The sequence below is a fragment of the Coturnix japonica genome, chromosome 10, assembly GCF_054131305.1.
Source record: "Coturnix japonica strain WE chromosome 10, WE-NBRP24, whole genome shotgun sequence".
In the NCBI taxonomy this organism is placed as follows: domain Eukaryota; kingdom Metazoa; phylum Chordata; class Aves; order Galliformes; family Phasianidae; genus Coturnix; species Coturnix japonica.
Window position 1 is genome coordinate 29,405,253 of NC_140672.1, and position 24,114 is coordinate 29,429,366.

The 24,114-nt window shown below is 39.2% G+C and overlaps 1 protein-coding gene across 2 annotated transcripts; it reads left to right on the plus strand.

Annotated features, from left to right (window-relative positions):
• Positions 1-1,101: 1,101 nt before the first annotated feature.
• On the plus strand, positions 1,102-22,585 carry LOC146759615 (AF4/FMR2 family member 4-like). Of its 2 annotated transcripts, none has more exons than XM_085510775.1 (18): positions 1,102-1,193; positions 6,407-6,443; positions 8,164-8,212; positions 9,525-9,545; positions 10,091-10,145; positions 11,156-11,193; positions 11,533-11,695; positions 12,208-13,143; positions 13,824-13,912; positions 15,002-15,239; positions 17,115-17,212; positions 17,785-17,848; positions 17,997-18,133; positions 18,536-18,607; positions 19,716-19,809; positions 20,324-20,367; positions 21,206-21,426; positions 22,003-22,585. In XM_085510775.1, exons 5-18 carry the CDS (start codon positions 10,092-10,094, stop codon positions 22,119-22,121), a joined length of 2,367 nt encoding a protein of 788 aa, XP_085366901.1. In that variant the 5' UTR covers positions 1,102-1,193; positions 6,407-6,443; positions 8,164-8,212; positions 9,525-9,545; position 10,091; the 3' UTR covers positions 22,122-22,585. The 2 variants fall into 2 exon arrangements, with proteins under 2 accessions (XP_085366901.1, XP_085366902.1); XM_085510776.1 differs by lacking the exon at positions 1,102-1,193 and adding an exon at positions 4,326-4,550.
• Positions 22,586-24,114: the final 1,529 nt, after the last annotated feature.

Here is a 24,114-nt window from a genome sequence, read left to right on the forward strand (position 1 = left end):
TTTTAGCTTGCTTACAGTGCAGGTATCTCAGGGAAATGCAACAAACTCACACCCTAAAGCATCACACATTTAAACTTACACCGGGGATTTCTTCTGGTTTTGATGTGCCTGTGGGCAGAGCAGTAGGAAAAAATGAAGCCAAGTGAGTAAGAAACTGCAGTGAAAGGCTCAAATGATTTTAAGGTGAAAAGCACAAATAATGTTTTTTTAAAAGCTGAGTGGTAGGTGGAAGTTGTGCCCAGAATGGAACAGCTGGTTTCATAGAGCTTTCAGATGAGCTCTGTGGCAGGATTATGATGCTGTATTTCTAATAATCAGGCAGCTGTCTGAAAATATGAAATAATGACTTTCTGAGCAGACACCTTTTTCATTTTACACTTAAATTGGAATAGTATTTATGTTCTGGATGCACCTACCATCATTTTGTAGATCAAGAAGCCACTTTTATAAATCTCTTAATGCAAAGTACAGCATGACACGTACAAAAAAGAGTTAGAGACCTTATTTATACCTTATTTTGTTTACTCCTGTAAGTCCTGGTGCTTTATGAACCTCAAAGGAAATCATTGCTGACTTGTTTGTGGATTTTGTGTTTCTGCAATTTGACACGTTGCTGTTAATGCAAGCAGCAAGGCCAGGCTTCCAAGGAAGATTTGTAATATGTGAGATTTCTATGTTTTTGATCTACATTTTTGCAGTAGAGCACTGTAATGTGTGCTGTCTGTTGGGCTACCAGAGGGGCCGATCCTTCTGGATTTCCTGGAGCCTGGACAACTCCTGACTGCTGCATCGCAGTGCCAACAGAGCTGAAGGCTCCAACTTCCAGTTGTTTGCCTGAGGACTCTGTGATTTATTTATTTAAGTGCATAAACTGTCCCTGTCAGGAACAGATTGTAGGTTATAGCTGCTCTAAATGTGAAATGTTTTAAGCTGGACAAACTTCTTTTCAGTTTTGAGGAGCTGCAGTCAGCGGGGGGTTCTTGCCTGGGATCTCTTGAAGAACAGGGTGTGCTTCCATCCTCCTCTTTCCTTCTGTGACCAGGGAATTGTTGGTTGTTTTTTGCAGCAACATGAACCGTGAAGACCGAAATGTGCTGTGTATGAAAGAAAGGGAAAGGCGAAATCAAGAAATCCAGCAGGGTGAAGAAGCCTTTCCACCCAACTCTCCTCTCTTTGCTGAACCGTACAAAGTTGTGAGTTTCTGCCATTTGTACTAATGTGTTTTTTTGTTTTGTAGTGGAAATTGTAGGGAAATATGTGCTACAGATCTGTTTATATCTGAAATCTTTTCAGGTCCCAGTTGTCACCTTAACCAGCATTTAAGCAAGTATTGAAACTAAGGATGGACAGTTAGTTACTAATCATCTCCATAGGCAGATTTATGCTAATACTTATGAAGCAGGGACTACTTTCAAGGGAGGAAAGGGATAATGAGACAAGATAATTTATTTTTTGAAAAAACCTTTTTTCTGCTTCTGCTGCAGTGGTCATTAAGTGGTACCATTGAAGGTTTTCATTATACAGTTCAAAACTCACTTTGAAAACAAAGCCATTCCCTTATCTCTGTTTTGTTTGCGGGAGGTCAAACATTGCAGCTGAAGACTTTTCTCCCTCAGGAGGGAAGTTGCGAGTTTTTTGATTCCTGTCTTCCCTTCTGTTTGCTGTGCCTGATAACTAAAACCTACAAGTATGAAGCTAACTAAAGCTGGTTGGGATACAGTAAAACTGATTTGAAGGGCAAAAAAGAAACAACAGAAAAAACCCCAACTGGTTTTTCAGGAAAGAACCCCTATAACTGTGTTGGCAACAAGTTATTCCAGTATAAATACCAATTAAAAATTACATAACTGAGTGGTGAGGTTGAGCTGATGTTATTTTACTGCTAAGTAAAGCGTTGTCTGACCAATACATTATAGACTTTAAGGTGACAATGTCTACAGTTCTTAAAGTCTTGCATGCAGCTCACCTATACATTCTTTGAAGCACTGGTTAGTGTTTCAACTATTCTTGGTCAATTTAAGTGGTGCTGTACAGAAGTACTACTTAAAATCCCTGTTGAAACTTGGCTGAAGGCCTAGAATTTGGCTGCAGATTAAATAAATCCACTTTCTTTGCCCAGAATGAGAATTGGAATATAAGAAAATAACAGAACTGAGTTTGTGAAGTGATTGATCCATTTATTTGAAGTCAGCTGTAATTCATCTGCCTCTCAGGGGAAAGAGGAAATTTGAGGGAGAAAAAGATGAGCAGAGGGAGGGAAAGAACTGCATTACTGTGGTTGGTTGGGGAGAATTGGGTCACTGTGACTCTTTGTAGGGGTTTAAGATACAGGGATCTTCAGGCCATTTAATTAGTATTTTTCACTTGTGTGGCTGCTTGCCTGTTTCCTTCACCTTCTAATGCATGGGACTAAAAACTCTATTGACTGTGTAGATTTTAACAACGGCTTCATTTTTTAGAGAATAAGCATGGATTGGGCATCAATAGACACTTTTCATTTGGCTTTCTTTCTATCAAAATAAGTGTAAACTGTCAAAATAAGTATGAAGTATTGCAAAGTATTTTGGTCTTTTTCCTTCTCTTCTCTGCCTGTAGGGATTTAGTCATTATTTTCTATGAACAGGTGTCTTCTCAGCCTCTGCTAAGACAGTGGTAATCTCCTCTGTATAGGAAATCCTATTTGACGTGCAATCAAGAGGGCAGTTTTATAGGGGCCTGTATGCAGAAGAACACATAGAAGTGGTTTTTTATTTGCTAATGGCAGTTCTTTCATTCAGCCCTTGGTAGTCTTTGATAAATAGATATGGCTGACATTTTAGTTTGCTTCCTTTCACCTGCCTCCCTAAAAAGCAATGCTTTAAATAATGCTTTTCTTAGAGTTCTGTGTCCTGGGTGTTTTTGTGTCTTCCCAGGCTGAAGGATAAATCTTCTTCACAGATACTTTGTTGGCCATATGAAATAAAATGAGAAAATGATAACTGGGCAAAGTTGCATTTAAATTTGATCAAAGATTTTAATAGAGTTGTTAGTTACTTCTTTGTTTGAAGCACACAGACAGACTACTTTTTAAGTTATCCAGCTTTTCAACATTTAAGAATTCAGAGCAGTGTGTGAATGGAGCTTTCCAAAAGGCTCCGACTACAACTCATGGTTGCTTTTTGGCCAAATGTTCCAGGCTGTGTGTTGTAAGTGCACATCCACCAAAGTGCCACAGGCTGACAGAAGGTTGGATGGTCCTGGTACTGTCACTGCCTGGGTAGCCCAGAGCTATGGGCAGCTTTGGTGTCAGCAGCCTGTGTTGCCTACGTTCTTCTCTCAGTGGCTGTTTGATTCAGGGGGGGAAAGAAAGTGTGCAGAAATACAAAGGCCTTTGTGCTGCAGATAGGAACTGCATAATATTGCACAGCCTTGTTGACGTCTGAACACAAAAGGGAGGCTGTGTTTTTCTTTCTGAATCTGTCAACCTTGGATTCTGTTTCTTCACAAAGTTTGCGAAAAAATTCCATGTATGGCTCCCCTGAGCCTTTCAACTTTCTGCCAGCCTATTTATTTTGTGTGCGTACATCTTAGCCATGGAACTTTGTCAAATTCTCTGTTTCCAAAGTCTGTAATTTCCTCTGCCTTCTCCCCTCTGTCATTCTTGGCAGTGGGATTTCTCCAAATTCCAGCAAGTTAGTGAGCCGTAGGCTTGTACAGCCTAGACCCGGAACAGAATTCAGAAGGCTGAACACAGCGCTGGTTTACTTGAATCAAGCCACACTGTTCTAGAAAATCTTATTCTCCTTAACTTTCTATTTATTTACAAGTTATATGCTGCAGCATCTCACAGCATTTCTCTTGTGTGCAGAAGTCTGGTACACTTTGCCTACATGTAGAAAATGAGGCTCGTTTTGGTGGATGGGTGGATTTTATGTCTAAGATTGCTGGCATAAGATCATTTTCCCTGTGTGCAGCAAGTGTTTGCAGGGACCCAAAATCCTGACTGGGGCCTGTCCGCATTACTATAAATATATCTTATAATTATCAGGAAGTCTTTGAATCAGAAGATAAAACTTCATGAAAATAGGTCATAAAAAGTTTTATGGGTGCTGTGAAAAACAGATTCCTGACTCTTGATAAAAATGTTATCCCATCACCTAACGCTCTGTAATTTCATCCTGTGTAAGTCTTTAAAGCCAGGGGTTCACAGTCAAAAAATGCAGAGCAGGAGGACTGGTGTGTTTGTAAAATATATTCAGAAATGCAGCTGTTTCTTATTGGATGGAATCTTTCCATCATAGAACAGGGAGTGTGATGTCACTGACAGCTGTTATGTCTGTGTACCTGAGCGGTGACCTGCAGACATCTCTGAAGAGGTGCACTGGTCTCTGGGTTTGCTCAGTGTCCCGTGCTGTAGTAGTTGTGAAGGCAGCAGTCAGTTGCGTCGATCCCTTGTGATCCTTGTGATCCAGAAACTTTATTCTGAGAATTAAAAGTGAGGTCTGACCTGGGTTGTCAGATATTAAATGGAAATGGATCCTATTCACCACAGCCAAACCAAAAATGGACAGGTAAGAATTATGTACCTGACTACCATTCTAATCACCATTTTCTGTCAGAGTCCAAGCAATGGTTTCTTACCTGTTGAAGTGTCTTCCACTTAACTTCTGCAATCTGCTGTGCTTTTGTGAAAAGCATTTCCATCCTTCAAAATGTTCTTAATTTCTTCTTTCTCAAGAAATTGGACTTGAAAAAATATATATTTCTGTTTATTTCTTTATTAATCTTTGAGTTTCTGAGAGACGTGTATTCAGAGGCAAAATAGATGGTGAGTTATTTGGAAGAAGTTGCACATTTAAGCATAACACCTCGTTAAAGTGCCCTTAACTGGAATACTGCCTTAGAAATAGGAAGCTGGCTGAGGTAAGCACTGAGGCAGACACTTTCTGTAGAATTTATGGAATGTACATTGATGAGAACAGTCCCAGTTGCTCATCTTGTGCTCAGCACAGCGCAGTCGTTCTGCATATGTGGTATTTTGATTACTGTAGGGTCTTTTTTTTGGTTTTACCTACATTTTATCAGGTACTTTTATCAAGTATTTACCTACTTGTCTTAGTTGACAGGAAAAAGGAAACTGAGGAATCATGCTTGTACTCATTGAACCTGTGTGAAAGATGAGAATCAGTTTGTATTCTGAAGAGAGTACGGCTTTTGCTCTCTGTTGAAGTAAGAAGACTTCTGCAACTTGATCTTGACTTTGCAGTTTAACCATAGGTTGATTTTAATGTCTCTTCTTTCAGTCAGTAAAGATGAAGGGCATTGGGAACATCTTAAAGTTCCCTAAGAGGTTTTGTTTTTGAGAAAATTGCACTCTTTCTCCATTCCACTGACAATACTCATTCAAGTCATGATTTCAACTGCTGCCACTTTTGAAATAAAAATGTTAAAGGAAGTCAGATATATGTAAGTATGCCTTGCCAGGTAGAGCTTTTGTGTGTTTATGAAGTTACAATTGGAAACTGCATTTATAAATTGCATCACGTCACTGAGCTGGCTGTTTGTGAAGACTGCTGTACAGCTGTGCCCCAAACCCCTGCAATTCACTGTCACAGAGTACATCTATCAGCTTGGTGAATTGACTCAAACATTCTCTGTTTTTATGCGTAAGGTCAGCAGTTGTCCTCATTTTAAAAGGAGGTCAGGAAGGTCCTATTTTAAAATGGCACACTAGCTTAGAAGTAGGTTTTCAGTAACACAATACTCTCTGATTATTTGTTTATTTATTTATTTTTTAACATTTCAAGTGTTTGATAACGTACTGTGTTTCAGGAGGCAGAATTGGGTTTTCTGGAACAGGAATACAGAGATCTTACCAGTGCTAGAATTGGCGAGGCTCTGTCTTTCAAGGCTAGTTTCATAGACAGCAAATCCACTGTATATCGAGGCAGGTATTTATCACTGTCTGTTGGCTTTTATACAGCCAGGTTGCTCAGTTACATGAGGATTTGGATGAAGGTGAGAAAGGGAAGATAGGGTTTGCAGAAGTTGCACAGTTTCTGGAGATTCAGGTACTGTGTATGACAACTGCACGTGGCCCATCTTCCAAGCAAGCAAGCAGGGACAGATGGGTCAGTGGGACAGATGAGCTAAGGATGCTCTTCCCATGTACTCGCTGCTCTGTCACTGCTGGGGAAGGCAGCTTGGGCCCAGGAAAGGGCTCCCTGTTTCTGTTTGGTTGTTACCACTGGGTTTTGTTTTTAGCATGTTGGTTTTCTTTGGGAGTAGGTGTTGGTTTTGTTTTGTTGTTGTTTTTTAAAGGATATGTGCCATCCTTTAAAGTCAGAACAATAGCTTGCTTATGGCATGATTTTTGAGATGTTAAAATTCCCTTTGAAAAAACTCCTGTGATCTTTTGTTCCCTTAGGAGTCTCAACAGTCCAGTTTTGGCACTGGAGAACAGAGTAAGTACATTAAACTTCCTTTCCTATGTGCAGTGTTTTTGTTACAACTGAGTATTCTTAGTACCCCTTAAGAAGTCAGGCCATTAGATCATGAGACCTCTCCAGGCTGGTAATGGAATGGGTTGCACGTAAAAATTGTCCGTATTTTCTCAAGACTTATGAAATAAACACTTGATTTTATTTGTGGCTTCTTGCTGAGAACTGGAAAGTTAATAACTGTTGTGTAACTCACTCATAACTTCTAGAAAAGGGGAAAAAAATAAAATTGTTTCTTTAAATTGTTGTTATTTTTTTAATTCTCGAAAAATAGGCTTCCTTGGTTGATATGATTGAAAATAGCTGAGTGTGAAAACACCCACAGAGAAAACCCCTGGGTATGCTGGAAAGCAACGAAGTTCATATTTTAATAGAAAAAGCACAATGCATTTTCTTCCTTTTTCTTGTCCACTTTCGCATTATGGATATGAAAATTGAAGAGAACTGCTCAAGAATTGTTAATATTCTTGAGTGTATTATCCCAGAATGTATTTCCAAAGTCTAGACAAATGCACCTTTTATTCCTATTTGACTGTGTCTTCATTTTGAATATTACTGAAATGAAGCATTTAACCAGGTAACATATCTGGCAAAAATGAATTAGATTTGTGCTGTTGCCTTCCAACAGTCTTACCAGTCCCTGTCAAAGTGATTAAACAGATTAAATAGTAAAAGCGGAATGGTTTATTCTTAGGTATTCACAAGCAGCTTAATCTAAACTCCTAATACAGTGGGGAATTAAGGAAACAAATTAAAACTTAATTCCATAAGGCTAGCCAATAGGTTACATTCTGGAAACAGCTGATCTTTAGGTATGTCATCAGGGAGGCCAAATAGATAAAAACACAGAACCATTTCTCAGCTCCATTTTCAGTTTTCTGTGACACTTCCAACAACCTCAGATATTGTTTCTGTTGTGCTATGTTTAGTAATTTACTAGAACTAAAGAACAGGGAAGGAAAAAGAAGACAAACCAAAAAGCAGATTATATCACAGTGTTCTAACTGTAGGGTTTGGTTTATGAGTTTGCTTTTTGGATTTAAAGACTTTTCATTCACTAAAAAGCTGCGTAGGAATGCTGAAACAGATTAAAAACTTGATTTAATTGATCTCCTCAGCATGTAGAGGGTAATAGAATAATTTTCATGGGAGGGTTTGGGCTCTAAGGTCCCTTAGATGCCATCCAGTTCCAAGCTTCCCCCCAGACCAAGCTGCCCAGCTCCCACCCAGCCTGGCTTCAGGGATGGAGCACCCACAGCTCTCTGGCAGCAGTGCCAGGGCTTCCCCACACTCTGACTAAAGAATTTCTTCCTAATATCTAAGCTAGACCTATCCTCTTTTACTTCAGGATTGTCACTTGTATCCTACCTTGATAGAAGCAGAAGTTTTTCACACCTTCAGAAACATATTAAGTGTGTGTTGGTTTAGACAGCAACGATTTAAAAAAGCTTTCTAGATTTTCTTGATTAAGGTCATTGCTTCTCTTGGCAGTCTGTCTCTGCTCCTCTCTCACTTGGTCAATGTGTGAGAGGCTGCACCTGACGTCAGCTGGTCCCTCTTTCTCCTGTTCACTCCGCCATTCTTGAGTTTGTTTGGCTAAGCCTGTTTAGTTCTGTCCACTTTGCAGTGACTGTTTTGCTGTCTGTGTTCAAAAGAGTACAGCGTTATTTCTTTTTCCTTCTAGAACGATATAATCCTTCATCAAAAACATCCAATGGCCATCAATCCAAATCGTAAGTAGCAGTTGAGAAAACATTTCTCACGTAACAGTCAACTTTTAAAAGATTCTGAAAGTAGCTGTTTCTTTACCAGAATGTGTCAGTTCTTGCACACTCTTGGCCATGCTTTACACTTAACTAACAGGAGAGGGAAAAAAAAGTTGATTTCAACCTATTTTCAGGAACAGTAGGGCAAATAATGGCACACCGGTGTAACAGGTGCGCTGTGCCTTCCTTCCATCCCCCTGCTTTCTTCTCAGCTGTAGGATACTGAGCAGGAGTTTGGCCCTAGGAATTGGCTGGTGAGCTGGAAGTGTATCAGTGTGTGAGAATGGGCAGGATGGGACAGGATTTACTAAACGTGCATTGCTAAGCTGTCAGCTGGAAGCAGCTTGTTGCAGTTGCACAAATAGGATGAGGAACTGTTCTGTTATTAGAGGAGACAGTAAATTAAGTTTGAGATCTAGTTAAGTTTGTACGAGTAGTTACTCATTCTCTTAAGTGACTGACAGGCATTTTTATTAGTTGCGTACACAGACCTAACATTATGCTTCATTAATCAGACATCAGAAAGAAAAAATAAAAAAGCAGCAGGAAGAATCTAACTGTCTTCTGCCCTATTCATACCTGAAAATTGATTACATTCTGTTTAAATACAATTTCCAAACAAAAAATGCCCATTCCACCTGATGGAATGTTTACTGAAAGCAACTGCAGATTCTGAAGGTATTCTAAGTTAGTATTTGCTGTGATGCAGTTACGAAATGAAGTTTAGTTTTTCTGTTTACATTTTTAGTATTAATAAGATTAAAAAACAAATCATCTGTGAGAAAGAAATGGGAAATAATTGAAGAGTGGCTTGTTCATTTATTTATTTATTATAGACTATGTCAGTTCCTTAAAACATGAGGTTTCAGATGTTTATACACAGCCACTTCAATAAGTGGTAGCAGTAGGAGTTCATCATTTGGCTTTTCTTTTGTTATAGCAGTGTAGTCCTCTATGAAAGGGCTGTGCTGGTTCCAGAATGGGAGGGTGTAGGAAGGTGCAAGAACTGGAGTTAGCACTTCACATTAGTTAAAGTGAGGTGCATGGGAAGAGGGGTGAGGAGATGTTTGCTGTGTCAATAGAATTTCCGATAAAGCGATTGTGCTCTGTTAAGAAAGCGTTAAAAAGTGAGATAAATGCATCTTTTGATAAGGGTAGCAGCTGAAAATAGATGTCTAAGTAGATTCTCGAGGTTGCTGTTTCTTTTCAGATTATAAGTAGAACAGCTGTACTGTGAAATTGGGAAGTATTCTAATCCTTTCTTATCTTCTTTCTCCAGATGTGAATCGAACCAGACAGAGTAAGACTTTTTTTTTGTAACGAAGGTGTTTTTAAATAAGCACAAATACCCCACTATGTTTTCTTTGTGTTCCTGTACTTTCAGTGTCATGAAATAGTATGTGTATGTATGACTACCCTAAATAGGAGCAATTATACATTTGAAGAATAGTAGAAAATTTATGATGTCGAACAGTTGGGATTTTGCCACTAGACATGAAGCAATCACATTTCTTAATTCAATGGGAAACAGTATTCTTGTCCGTGGTGTGTAAGAGGTTGAACGCAGATGTTTTAGCTCCACCTGCATTAGTAAAACGTGTCAGAATTCCTTTCTAAACTTTAAAGAACGAACAAAGGAATCAAAGCACTACAGCCCGTAGTTTTCTTTAAAGAATGACTTAACTTGCCATTCTTAGACATTAAATGTTTTAAATGGTAACTTGTGGATTTCACCCACACACCCAGCTCTGTAAACAGTAACTTGTTGGAATATAGAAGAGTGCTTTGAATGTAATTAAATTACATGGAAAAACTTGTCTCACTTTCTCCCTTTTACTTACTTAGTATGTTGAAAGATGACTTAAAACTTAGCAGTAGCGAAGACAGCGATGGAGAGCAGGTATGTTCACAAGATACCAAAGATTCAGTAGAATAAACCAAGTGTATTGATGGTTTGTTACATCAGCAATGTTCAGTAGTCCAACAGCAAACTGAAAAGCTGAAGGAGAGTTTGCAGTTGAGGTACGAAAAACAATTAGCAAGTTTTCAAACAAACTTCAGGTACTCTAAAATGCAAATGTGAGGAAAATGATCTGGTTTTGTGAGAACAGTACTTTTTTTTTTACCTAGGGACTCATGCTTTGATGATTTCAAATGGGCTTTCTCTAAATGTGGAATGGAAACAGAGTCAGTTTCCTAACACACACAATGGGCTGCCACCTAAGGGAGAGCCCCTCATGTTCTGTGCTGGCTAAAGAGTGCATGGCACACAGATGTCCATGCAGCAACTGTTCGGGATAAGAGCTGCTGTGTGTGTCTTTTACTCCCAGGTTGTTTCTGTAACTATAAGTCTAGCAGCTCCTTTATTTTTATCGTATCTTTTGCTCCTTGGCAATATTAACTCTGTGCATCTCCAGCCAGAGATGGTGTTCAGCCTGCTGAATTAAACATACCTCTTGAGTCTGTGCTACCCAGCAGAAGTCCATGCTGCTTTTTTTGCTGTTCTCAGTTCCGCTGTTTGTTATTTTTTCACATGGAAAACTTGAAGATGGTGCATTTAGTTGTTTAATTACTGGGGCATGGAACATTTCTGGAATAGCACAGTAAAAATTTGTATCATCTGGTTCTAAAACATGGCATGGGGGAGTGGAGAAAATAGGAAATCTCAGAACTACTGTCAGAATATGGAGGGTTCTGAGATGACACATTTGTGGTAAAAGCTTGGATAAAAGAACTGTGATTTATTTTTCCTTTTGTACAAGCCAAAGGCAGGCAAATTTAAACCTCTGTATTTCTGAATTAGAGCACTCTTCAGGCTAAGTATTTAGAATCTTTAAGACTTGATATCAATACTTTGCAATGTAATTGCATATGCTTCTAGAAGCCTCATGCTCTTCTTCTTAATTGCAGGACTGTGATAAAACAGTTCCAAGGAGCACACCTGGAAGGTAGGCATTCCTTTACTTTCTATGCTGCAATCCAATGGTAGTGATGTTTGGTCCAGTCAGCGCTTCTGGCTTGATCTCGTTTCTAAAATCAGTGTTAGTTGTTTGTCTTTGATTAGACCAGAAGGTGATTAGAGTTTAATCAGTGGCCAACACATATTCTGCAAATATTATACTGACAACATTGTGAAGGGGGGAGGGGAACAAGGTGAATTGTGCTCAGTTGAACTCTTTAGCAAATGTTAGTTAAAATATTACATTTTATTCTTCCTAATGGAAGAACTTCCAGGATGCCTTTGCACTGAGTAATGTTTGTTTATTTTTCTTCCTTTTTGTTTTCAGTAGTTCTGAACCTTCACAACATAACAGTGAAGGAGCAGATAATTCAAGGGATGACTCAAGCAGCCACAGTGGGTCTGAAAGCAGTTCAGGATCTGACTCTGAAAGTGAAAGCAGTTCCAGTGATAGTGAAGCTAATGAACCATCACAGAGTGCATCCCCTGAGGTAGGATTTGTCACGCATTTGGGCTGTCATCAGGCATTAATCCTGAGTTTTAAAAGCAGAAAAAAATGAACATGTTCTCGGTCTCTTTTTTTTTTTAACAAAAACTTGTCAAGTGTAGAATTATTTCCACATATTTCCACATATTCTTTTGCTAAAGTACCTGTAATTTGACATGATAACTATATTTTCTATAAGCACACATTTGTTATTTGAGGTGATTTTTACCATAGTTATCTGTTGGAGTGCAGAAGACATGGGAACAGTAGCTTAAAAACCAGTAGCTTTTAGTCTGGAATGCCATGGCAGCAAGTGCTTCCTGTGGACTGCAGTTCTTCTGATTGAAGGAAAAAGCAGACCTGCTATCTGTAGTTATATGCATTTTTCATTAGTTACTGACCTCAGATGCTCGAGTGCACCGCTTGCTTTGGCTTGCAGCACAGTAGGGCTGCAGAAAAGATGGAAGCCACGTGAAACACTGTATCTAACAGTGCTTTATTGAAATTTGTTTTTAGCCGGAGCCACCGCCAACAAACAAGTGGCAACTGGATAACTGGCTGAACAAAGTTAATTCACATAAAGTGTCACCAGCTTCTTCTGTGGACAGCAACATCCCATCCTCACAAGGCTACAAAAAAGAGGGACGGGATCAGGGAACAGGAAGTGGGTACGCTGATCAAAGCGGATCCAAGGACTCGATTTCTTCAACACCAGGGCGAGATTCCAAACCCACCCAAAAGGGCTCAGAGAGCAGTCGTGGCGCACAGAAATCACCTGCCCAGAGTGACAGCTCAACACAGAGGAGGACCGTGGGTAAAAAGCAGCCCAAGAAAGCAGAAAAGACATCTGTTGAAGAGCCTAGAGGAGGTCTTAAAATAGAAAGTGAAACCCCAGTAGACATGGCAACAAACATACCTTCAAACAGGCATAAGGCAGCCACTAAAGGTTCCAGAAAACCTAATATAAAGAAAGAGCCCAAATCTTCCCCTCGGCCTACAACAGAGAAAAAGAAATACAAGGCTTCAAGCAAATCTGCCCAGAAATCCAGGGAATTCATAGAAACAGATACCTCATCCTCTGATTCAGATGAAAATGAAAGCCTGCCTCCTTCATCACAAACACCCAAATACTCCGAGAGCAATAGGACTCCTGTTAAATCTTCCATGGAGGAGGATGACAGCTTTTTTCGGCAAAGAATGTTCTCTCCTATGGAAGAGAAAGAGCTTCTTTCACCACTCAGCGATCCTGATGAAAGGTACCCACTTATTGTGAAGTGGGTACCTTCACAAAATGGATACCTGAGCCTCTTATCAAGAATACCAGGGAAGCCTTACAAGGATGCTGATGTGCCCAAAGTGGAAAAGAAAAATGTGCCAGAGAAGCATGCAAGAGAATCTCAGAAGCAGCCTTCTGATAAGAGTTCCACAAAAGGCAAAAGGAAACATAAACAGGTAACAGTATCGTAATTAAAATCTTGCCTGTTATCTTAGCCTTTTAGTATCTTGCTAAAGGGGTTAAGCATATGGCCCAGTAACCAATGTCATACCTCACTGCAGTGGCTCAGTAATTTAGGAGATTACTTTGCTTACCTATTCTATGTAGAATAAATTGATCCTTCCTGTGCCGTTGTAATAGGGAATATTGGAGTTTTCATTCATGAAAGGCAGAGGGTTGTACCTTTAGATGTGTTAGCACTGTAGCTTGCATTCCTGGAGGTAGCACAGATTGTGTATCCTCTTAAACTCTTCAACTTTAGGATTAGGTTTATATAAAAATCTGGTCTTCGACATCTCTTACAGACTCCATGGGTTTTACAGTTCCTGGCATTCATAAGACACCTGTGTTTGACTCCCCAGCACAAAATCTGATTTCGTACCAAAGCCTTTGGCAGATTTTTGTTATTTCATAGTGATATGCGTGTTATAAAATGAACAACTTGAGACTGCCACTTTTCAAATATATGATACAAGGTAGTTGCTTCAGGGGATGTTTCTGTAGCCTGTACAGGTATTATTCTGTACGCTGCAAGACGCCCACTGAATTAAATCCATTAAATGTGAAAAATTACTGTCTTCGTGAAGCTGTAAATGTAGACATTTATCTGGATGTGTTTCTTGTTTGCTGTATTCAGAATGAGGATGAAAACAGAGCCAGTGAAAGCAAGAAAACAAAACTAGAAGAAAAAGCTCCATCAGGACACAAGACTTCTAGCAGTAGGGAGTGAGTATCTTGCCTGTCTTTTCAGCACTGAAGGCTCAGAGTGATCAAGGAGAAGACTCATGCCTGTATCCATCTCTCCCTTACCTTCTTCTCCTTCCTCCACAACAAAATGTCTCCTTACTAATCAGTGGGTAATATTTCATGGTTTCTGATTCTTCAGTTTGAAGTTTCCATTAGTTGTTGGTGGAAATTCATATCCATAACTGAAAATATTGACTAGGTAAACCCTACTATGAAGGGTTCACCTTTTTCAGATCAAACAACAGACAGCTGGTATAATTACATCATGGAAAAAAAATTCTCTACAGCGAATATTTGTTGAATTACTGATGTGTGAGAAGCTGCAGCTTCTGGCTACAGATGCTAGAAGTCTTTCTGAGTTAAATGCCTTCTTTGTTTCTGTTAAGAAATGTAGAAAAAATGGATGCTCGTCTGTCATGTTTTTTTTCCTTTAGTCCTGATATTTTGTTTTGTTGCTGGTGTGATTTTCTGAAGGGCACTTGGTTAAATGCAACAAGATGGTTTTTCAAAAGCTTCATGTAAGTAGTTATTTTGTGTACTGTTCTCTGTGAAAAGGGATGCCAGAATTAGCAACTGGAATCCTCAGCAGCCAAGGTAAGACTGTACCAAAAGGCCAATGGCTTCTAGAGAACAGTTATCTGGGCCATCTTTTTTCTGAGCTGTTAGGCTGACTTGTCTGCAATAGACAGACTGGCGCTAACGCTGGCATTCATTTCTAACATTACAAGTGTTTAGGGTGTTTTTAAGAACTGTTGAGGGATGTGGTTTTATGGTTAGAACTTGCCTTCTGCGTTTTCAGGTCAGAACAGATAAAGTGGTGAAAACTAGTTTAATCAGGCTTCGTAACGTTTAGTTACTGTGGTGATAATTTGCTTCCTCTGAATCTGTCTTGCTATGTTTAACATTAAAAATCTTGTTTTATTATTTTTTTGGGGGGGGGGGAAGGGAGAGGGAAAAGGCTTAAATGGGGGAAGGGTGTGGAGAGAAAAAAAGAGGTGATGCTGGATTTTTGTTTTATTTCTATTTTGAAAAGTAAAAAACAAAACTGAATGTATTCATTTTGTCCAGGTCTTTAAAACCAAGTGCTGTTAAAGAGAAGGATTTACTGCCATCTCCTGCTGCCCCAGTCCTTCAGAAGGATTCCAAACAAGAGCACGGGTCCCGGAAGAGGACAGCCAGTCCGTCATCATCCTTGAAGTCCAGCAGCAATGTTAGTAAGGACAGCAGCAGTGGCAGTAAAAGCTGCTCATCTTCTAAACAGAGGAAGATAGAGGGAAAAGGTTCTGGCAGTGCTAAAGAAACAAAGGTAAAGGGCTTGTTCTGTGAATGCCTTGAACTTATTTCTTGGCTTTGCATTTTGACGTGCAGTGTCATCTAAATAATTTGCAGTTGTTGAAATGTAATTAGTTTCAGATTTGCCTTGTTTCGTACCATGGTGCTTAGACTCTAAATTGGAAAATAACTTAGGAGAGATTGTTGAATGCTAATGTTTATTCCTACCAAATATTTATGTTAATTACTAAAGTGCATTTAGTCATCTTTTGATGACAGATGCTGCGTATTTGCTGTTTAATTTGTTAATGAGAAATATCACTACAGATCTGCTCACACTGAATGAATAATGAGGTTACTCTTATGTCGCTGGAGCAAGTACAGATCTTGTCCTCGTTTTAAGGAGAACAGGAGCTGGGTCCGTGCACAGTGCTGAGATACAAAGCTGTGGCTCTCATTTTTCACCCTAGGATTCTAGAAAGGTTCATCTGATTCCAGATCAGGATGGTACAGAGCTCTCTGTGGTTAGAGTAGAGAAAACACTGTGGAAAAGGTGATGCAGAAAGTGTTTTTTAAGCAACTTAGATTAAGAACATATGTAGTTGAAGGGTTTCAAAAACATTATAAGATGATGATAGTGTAAGGTCATGATATGTAATGTGCTTTTTCATTAGTATATAAATGTGTATTACTGGACAGGAGTAAACTTGTGAGCACATCTGGGTATCTTCATAGAGTAATTTCTGTTGTATAACCAGATTTGAGTGTAATATGTTCAAGTTGGAGGGATTTCACCTTTATCTTTGGGATTCCAAATGTACCATTTCTCCTTGATTGCTCTGAAGTGTTCAGGAAGGGTAATTGATTTGGGGAGGAGTGAAGCAGCAAATTGCCATCGGCAGTGGCAGAAAGTAGCTTAGTCATTAGGGTGGAGTCCATGCAATATTTAAACTGGGAGACCTGCTGGATTAATTTACATGCCATTACTGTGAAATTTTAGAAACCTGGGAAGGTTGTGTGCATCGGTGTCTGCACTTACAGGAAGCCTGTAGATAGCAGATTTGCATCATAGACTGCTGCTCTGGCCTTTCCTTATTCATCAGCATAGAACTGTCCCTAAACCAGCTGTTAACTTGTTTGATGTTTTTCTTTTCATACTTTGGAAATGCTGCATTTCCCTGCATGTTTTGGTGGTGTTTTATGTTACACTGGTAGTTAGGGCATTGCTGTGCAAGTGCAGTGCCTCGCAACTTTGAGATCCTTCTGATTAGCAAGGATCTGATAAAGGCAGGTTATTAAATACTCTGTGTAATTGGCCTTTGGTCACAATGACTCCAAAGAACTGAAAGCACACTGAAGCTGGGAAATTGCCTTATGCTGTTGATCTAGTGAGAAGAGATTCACTTAGAATTCACAAGATGTTTTGATGTCCCTTCTTTAGCCTGAAGTGTCACATTGAGCCATGTAAAATTAAGGGGAGCAAGGGCAGCATGTTGTGAAGACAGCTGTTATTTCTCCTTGAAGTTGGTGTTTCTGAAATACTAATCTTTTCTACCCAGAGACATTCAGTAGTTTATTGTTGAAAGACATGAGAAGTCATAGAAGTATATATAGCCTCTTTGTTCAGAGTGGAAAATCATGATTTAGCAATAAGGGAGATCTCCTAGTGTAGTAGGGCTCAGCTTAATTATAGCCTCTGTGTCATCCCCTGTGCCAGCATGAGATGAAAGCCTCAGGGAAACTGTGTTATTGTATGGTGAATGGCAGCTAAAGCAGCTACTAAACTGAACTTACTGCTTACGGAGTGTGAAATCATGGGAAAAATGTGTACAGTAAATTCCTCTTTGTCTTTGAGAATATAAAAATAAAAAAAAGTCCTGACATGATTCGGTGACCATTTTCCTTTCAGGAGAAGATTCTGAACAATTCATCGAACTGCCCTCCTGTTTCTGCTCCATCTACAGAGAGCTCAAAGTCCAGAAGAGCAAAACTTGTTTTTGATGACAGGTAAGAAAAGCAGAGGGTGCCTTTCCCTTTTTGGGGGTGCTAATCTTGCAGCACAGTGAGCTCTTCTGTGGAGAAGGGTTGTCCTGTTTGCTTCACAAAAGATGCTGAGTACTAGTTCATGCTCTGGAGATCTGCATGCTGTTCTGCAGCAACGTGCTTCTCTGCCTGCTTTGTGCACCAAATATTTGGCAGATGGTGCACTCCTTGAGGAGAAACTCTAGTCTGCCCTGTGTGTTCCTGCAGAGCGTGGATGGACCAAACAGTAGATCTAAACAGTCCAGGGTTGTCCTGTTTTTAAGTGTTGATGTATCCATCACACACTTTCAGGATATCACTGCTGCCTGTTCTCTTTTAACAGAGTCTGCTTTGCCCATGGTGAGCAGTTGTTGTCTTTGGTAGCAAAGAGGAGCCTTCATTTTTTGAACCCAAATGGGATTGTGATGCAGTACCTCCTGTTATTGTAACTTGAGTTAGAGGGGGATGAAGTGAAAGCTGTAACATTAACAAACTTTTGTCATAAAAGGAAGTACAGAGTAGGTGGTCTGACTCCTTAAATGTGTCTTCTATTGTAGGACTTACTCAGCTGATCATTATTTACAGCAAGCAAAGAAGTTAAAACATAATGCAGATGCATTGGTAAGCAAATCTACAATGTTTATCCAGTATTTGCACATTATGCTGGAGTTTGTTTACTGCTTGTGCTGTGTTGCTGCCTGTCTGTACTAGAACTTTCTGGTATTTCCTCTCAATATTTTCCTTATTTTTTTTTATCCAATCTTCTCAGTCTGACAGGTTTGAGAAGGCTGTGTACTACCTAGATGCAGTGGTGTCATTCATTGAGTGTGGGAATGCATTGGAGAAAAATGCTCAGGAATCCAAGTCCCCGTTCACTATGTATTCAGAAACTGTGGAATTAATCAAGTAAGCGCTGTAAAGCACACACAGAACTCAGATGGTTGGGGAAGAGGGCTGGAAATCAAAGCTTCTGCATTTTACTCATGTTCTGCCACTAACTTTTGGAGTCCCTTGCTCTACACTAAGAACGGATCACTAGCCACTTTGTTCCAGTTACTGAAGCTTCAAGTGTGTTCTTGAGGGCTGAGATCCTTTATTCCAAAGTTTGTGATGTCTTAACAATTTGTGACGTGTGCAGAGCAGAACTATTCCAATTATTGCCTAGCCACGTTCTGTTTAGGGTCTGAGGGAAAGACCTGAAACAGTGAAGGAGTTGAAAGTTGAATTTCATAAGAACTTGGTGGCTGATAAATGATTGTATAATGTTTCATTTACTTGATAGTTTTCTTGTTGGTGATTTGTTTATAGGTACACTATGAAACTGAAGAATTACTTGGCACCAGATGCTACGGCTGCAGACAAAAGGCTAGCAGTGCTTTGGTACGTGTATCCTGAACTTTATATTACACACTGATTAATTACACACACAGATTTCAGTCTGTGAAATGCTGTCTTACACTGAGTTTTCAGGTGTTTTGAACCAAATAGGAGTTTTCTGTTTGACTGTTCAGTACCATTGATGCTATAGATCGATTACTGTAAGGGCTTGTTAACAACAGCAAAGTCTTTCAGCTATTAAGAAAATGACTGACTGACTTCAACTTTGACTTCCATAATGTTCTGTCAGTTACTGCTTTTATTTTAGAACGCGATGTCATTGGTAACTTGTCGCATGCAATGGAATTGTTAATATGGCTAAAAATGATAGAGGTGCCTTTGTGAATTTCATTATCCTTAGTGTTTTGATAAAGTTACTGTTGATGAACTGAGCTCTTCATTTGCTTTCTTTGTAAATTATAGTGTTCCAAAATAACAGACTACTGTTGAGTTGGTTGCATGGTCAGCTGATGTTGGACTGTGACCTAAATGCTTCGGGAAACTTTGAGATTACATTAACAAGCAAACTGTTGTCTGGTCTTGGCTTTAATTTTAGTAAAATAACATAATCAGAGCACACTGCTTTACTCATTTGAATGAATTTCCAGTTCTGTTTTGAAACTTTCTTGGAAAGGAAATTATCTATTGGATTTGGGAGGAGTAGCAGAAGGAGGGTTTGGGGTCTTTGCTGTGTGTTCACACAGTGATATGGCAAAACTTGAAATGGCTGTTAAGAATTGTCATTTGCCTTCTGGACTAATTAAATGGCTGCAGCAAGCAGTTGAACAAAGCTGACTGTGTCAGGTGGAAAAGGGAGGGGGGACTATAGCAGCATGCACCAGATTCAGTGTGTCCTGACATGAGAAAAAAGTGAAGGCTGTATCAGTAAAGTCACTGCAACCTAGTTTCAGCTTAAGGCACAAAACTGTTCTTTACTTTCTTGAGAAGTAAAGGTGGTGTGGGACTTTGTCTAGTTACAGTTTGACAGTTGGCTGTTTAGTGTTGGGAGAGAAAAGCTTTTAAAAACATGGGTACTCCATTTTTGACTTTTGGTATGTTGTGATAAGCTTGACTTTAACTGGAAATGTTTTGTTGTTCTGTCTTTGGTTAGTCTTCGGTGCCAATCTCTACTATACCTAAGGCTTTTCAAACTGAAAAAGGAAAGTGCATTGAAATATTCTAAAACTCTGACTGAACATCTGAAGGTAATTGGATATATATTTTCTTCAAATATTAAAAAACGAATCAAATTGAAGCTCTACATTACTTAAAATTCCTCTGCCTGGTATTCAGATTGCTGCACGTGAACTTCCAGTATGCCCTAATTTAGGAATGGACCTTGAAAGTACATTCAAGCTGAGCAGTTTAAAGCTGGGAGGATACAGCATGACTATGATGTCATCAACCCATTGGTCCTAATGATAGCTTCCTATTAATATTTTGGTGCAGCTTTTAGAAAATTTAGTTGGCTTCAAAGAGAATTTTAATTTTGTTGTTGATATAACAAAGTTAAAACTTTGCTGATTTGTGTCTTAGTCATCAGTGAAATGGATGCTTTTCCCAATTTTGAAAGTACTTTGATATTATTTAGGATATTTTGATATTATTATATGCTTAAAAGAAAAGCCATGAGAACTCATGTTCAGAAATGAGCAATTAAACAACCAGATAAAATATAATTAGCTGAGGTATAAACATACGTTTACTTTTTCCCAACAGAATTCCTATAATAATTCTCAAGCACCGTCACCTGGTATGGGAAGGTAGGTAGTAAAAGTTTACCTGTATTTCTATGTTTATAGCTCATTCTCCACATAAACTGTGAGTTTGAGGTGCTCAAAGAGCAGCTTTTACTTTCTTGAGCTTCTGTTGTTTTTGTTCTAATTTCTAATTGTTCTAAGGTCTAGATTTTGATCCCTTTGTTCAGGTAAGTGTTCTGATAAGAGGTTGAGAAATGTGCTGTACAGAGATATTCTCAGGCAACTCCTTGTTGGGAGGAATGAACAAAAAACTTCTCAGTGTGTCCTTAACACACAGGTCACTTGTCTCAGTGGTTTGTTGTTTTATGTAATGCTTTTGCTCTCAAAACAATAGCTTTATTAGTGCTGCAGTGATGCACTTGTAGCCCAGATGGCTACAAGTGCTTTCACAGTAAGCTCTTCCATGGTACAGCAGTTTACTTCTGTTCTTGAAACCTGACAACAGACTTTTTATAGATTACTCTATCAAAACAAAACAAAAACCAGAATTTTAGGAGGGCATTTCAGATATGCATCATGTTATTTGAAAATACAACAGCAGTATAATTGCCTTGCTTTAATTTTTTCATTATTACTATGTGAGGTTCAATTTATTTAAACAACAGATTTGATTGAAAGATGCTGCATGTTGATTTGGCTGTGAGGCTAAAATACAGGAGCTGGAGGAACATGAGAGGTTTTCAAAAGCTCACTTGTTTTAGGGCCAGTCCTGAGTTCTCAGTGTGTGAAGTAGGAGTGCCTTAGCATCCCATGTTCTGAGCTGTAGGAAGACATTTGCATGACACACCTGACATATCTGTGTGCGTGTTTTACAATGTAATGTTTTCCTTTGGATAAGCAGCAAGCCTGTTGGTATGCCGTCTCCAGTCTCTCCAAAGCTGTCTCCAGGGAATTCAGGAAATTACTCCTCTGGGGCAGCCAACCCTTCAGGGAGTGGGTCTTCGGTGACGATCCCCCAGAGGATCCATCAGATGGCAGCCAGCTACGTCCAAGTTACATCCAACTTCCTCTATGCCACTGAAATTTGGGACCAAGCTGAACAGCTGTCTAAAGAACAGAAAGGTAAGGGTAGGCAAAGGCAAGTTGTAACCTAAGATGTATACATTGTGTTAAATTCTAACAGGTTTTCAATTTTGGAGTTAACAGTGCATAATGATAAATAATTGGGTCCTTTGTAAAAGAAAGATGGAAAGTAATTCCTTTGGTGACAGCGATGCTCTGGGCTGGCTGTCCTGGTTGTCAGGTGGTGTTGGAGATCTAACATTTCCTACCAGCTATGCTTAAAATAAATAAATAAGTCTTGCATTTCCTGCAAGTTTTTCTCTTTAGGAAGTAGAACTTGGTGCATTTCCTTTTCTGAAATCCTGGAGTGAATATACACATTCGAGGGAGAAGGCCAAGAATGCTTTGTAACAGTTAGGCCACGGTGTAATTATGCTTACCTTCTGCAAAACAGTAAAGAAATGGGCTTAGAAAGGATCTCTTTCTCTTTCTTCTGCCATCTTCAGCCGTCTTTCATTTCTTTTGCCTTGATCTGCAATGTTTGTGCTGAGGTGGTGTTCTTTTAGGGAGAGCAATATTTCACTTACGGCAGCCAATGAGAACGACTGTGCCTAATTTGTGTTTCTGTTGTTTTAGAGTTCTTTGCCGAACTGGATAAAGCTATGGGCCCTCTGGTTTTTAACTCGAGCATCATGACAGACCTAGTGCGTTACACCCGTCAGGGACTACACTGGTTGCGCCTGGATGCCAAGTGATACTTCGAACTGAAGGAATGGAAAATTGAACACATTTTTCTCGCTGCCTCTGATTTATCTCCACAACACTGTGTCATGTCAAGAAGGAAGACTGCCATAACACATTGCTTAGTTGACACTAAAAACAAAGAATGCTTTCACATGTCTCCCATCTTGATTTGTGTTTTGTGTTTTAACCCAAAACGATCTTGTTAATGAACTCCTTCAGTATTCCCTTTTTAAGTTATTTAAATATTTTTAAATTTGCGACATATAAAGGTGTAGCTTGGCTAATCTATCATGGATGGATCAGTCATTGGAATTCCCGTCACAATACGTAAATAGTCAGTTTAAATCCTATTTATTTTAATTTTTTTAATTTTAATTTTGAAAAGCCCAGTTTTTGGGCAGTTTTTAGCTGTTTCTTCCCTAAATTTTACCCTTCCAAGTACTTAGGAAAAATTAAACATAGACACTTTATTTAAGTACTCCGTGAGCTTTGTTACTCTGTAATGTCTTGTGGTGGTAGAACCTGTAAAAGGAATTAGGATTGATAGGTTCTAGCGTGTAGAAACACCATACTTTTCATGCCTAATGCCTATGATCAACTAATAAATGACAGCTAGAGTTTTATTATTGCAGAATTTGTACTAAATAGAAAAAATTCCAGATATTCTTCTATGTATTAAAATACTTCATTTAAATGAATTTTAAAGAAATTTATATGGAAAAATATTTAGCTGGTTCTGACTTGGGTTGCTTTCAAGGCAGTTTCAAACCATTGGTTAACACTATAGCAAATCATGAAACAGTTTGCATTCAATGTAATATCAGAGTAATGGTGTAGGAATGAACTTCGGTCTGATAGGAAAGGCATATAGGAAAGGTTTCTGAAATGGGCAATCTTGTGCTTTTTTTTTAATCTCTCTTCATTTAAAACGCATTTTGTTTGTCATTTTTTGACACTTGCAAAATCAGCAGTTTTGTGGTGAAAAAAACCAACAGTAGTTAAATTCCTACCAGAACTGCCATTTGCAACTTTCTCATTGACTGGAAAATCAGGAATCTTAAGTAGAGACGGAGGTCCATTTTTTTTTCTGCCTGAAAAAATGTCTGGTGGTTAATGGACACTACAGCATGACAGTGCAACAGCCATTGTGGGGTGGGGGAGCACACCTGCTATTACAGGGAAGTTGTCTAATCGTTTTGATGCAGAATGGATTTAAAACTTGTATTTACCCCATGTTAATGAAGGTCCCATTCGTGTTTGATGCATTTGATGGAGCAGAATATTCATTTGAGAGGGAAGCGAGTTGGTGTAACAGAAACAGTTTGTGGAGTTACAGTCGACTGCTCTCAAAACCAAAGTACCTTTCCACATGAGGTGCTTGTCTGAGTCAAAGGTTTAAAATGCTACTGCTTTCAGTATTGCTTAGTGCCCCTAACATGTCTGGTGTGCCTTATGCCTTACTTTTAGATGAAGATTTTATGAACTGTTTACAAGATGTTTTACAGCAGGACCAGGTGTACTGTATGCAGTGGTCTTCTGCAGTACTTGGGTAAAATTCCATTTCTTTTTCAAAAGTACCAGTGTCTGTCATGCAAACTGACTTCTCATTGCAGTGGTCTTCTAAAGAGTCAAGCTCTGAATACTTTAGAGTGCGATTGTGGAATGCTGCTTTGTTTTACCTCCCATTTAACCCTTAGTTCTGTACCAGAGATGAACGTGCACGTTCAGGAAAAAATATTGCACTAAAGTTTTGTGTCGTCGTGGTTAAGTGCCAAAATCATGGCAACCTCGAAAGAAGGAATAGAATTCTACGCTACTTAGTACTGCAGTATGTCCTATGGGCTTTAAGAGTTTAGAAGTTTTGAAATGAGTAACCTACTAAAAGGTAGCTGCATATTCGTAGAGCTTCCTCTGTGTTCCAGCGTGTTCTGTACTTCCAGAAGAGCTTTGCTACATACGAACCAACATGTGTTTGGTTAGCGGACCTGTGACTTTTCCCGTTAG

What these genes read in the sequence shown, in the direction of transcription:
- LOC146759615 (XM_085510776.1), top strand. Translation starts at nt 4,506, where the DNA reads ATGGAAATGGATCCTATTCACCACAGCCAAACCAAAAATGGACAG. An exon ending in AAGACAGCGATGGAGAGCAG is followed by an intron (nt 10,146 to 11,155) that starts GTATGTTCACAA and finishes TCTTAATTGCAG; the next exon opens with GACTGTGATAAAACAGTTCC. An exon ending in GAAACTGTGGAATTAATCAA is followed by an intron (nt 18,134 to 18,535) that starts GTAAGCGCTGTA and finishes ATTTGTTTATAG; the next exon opens with GTACACTATGAAACTGAAGA.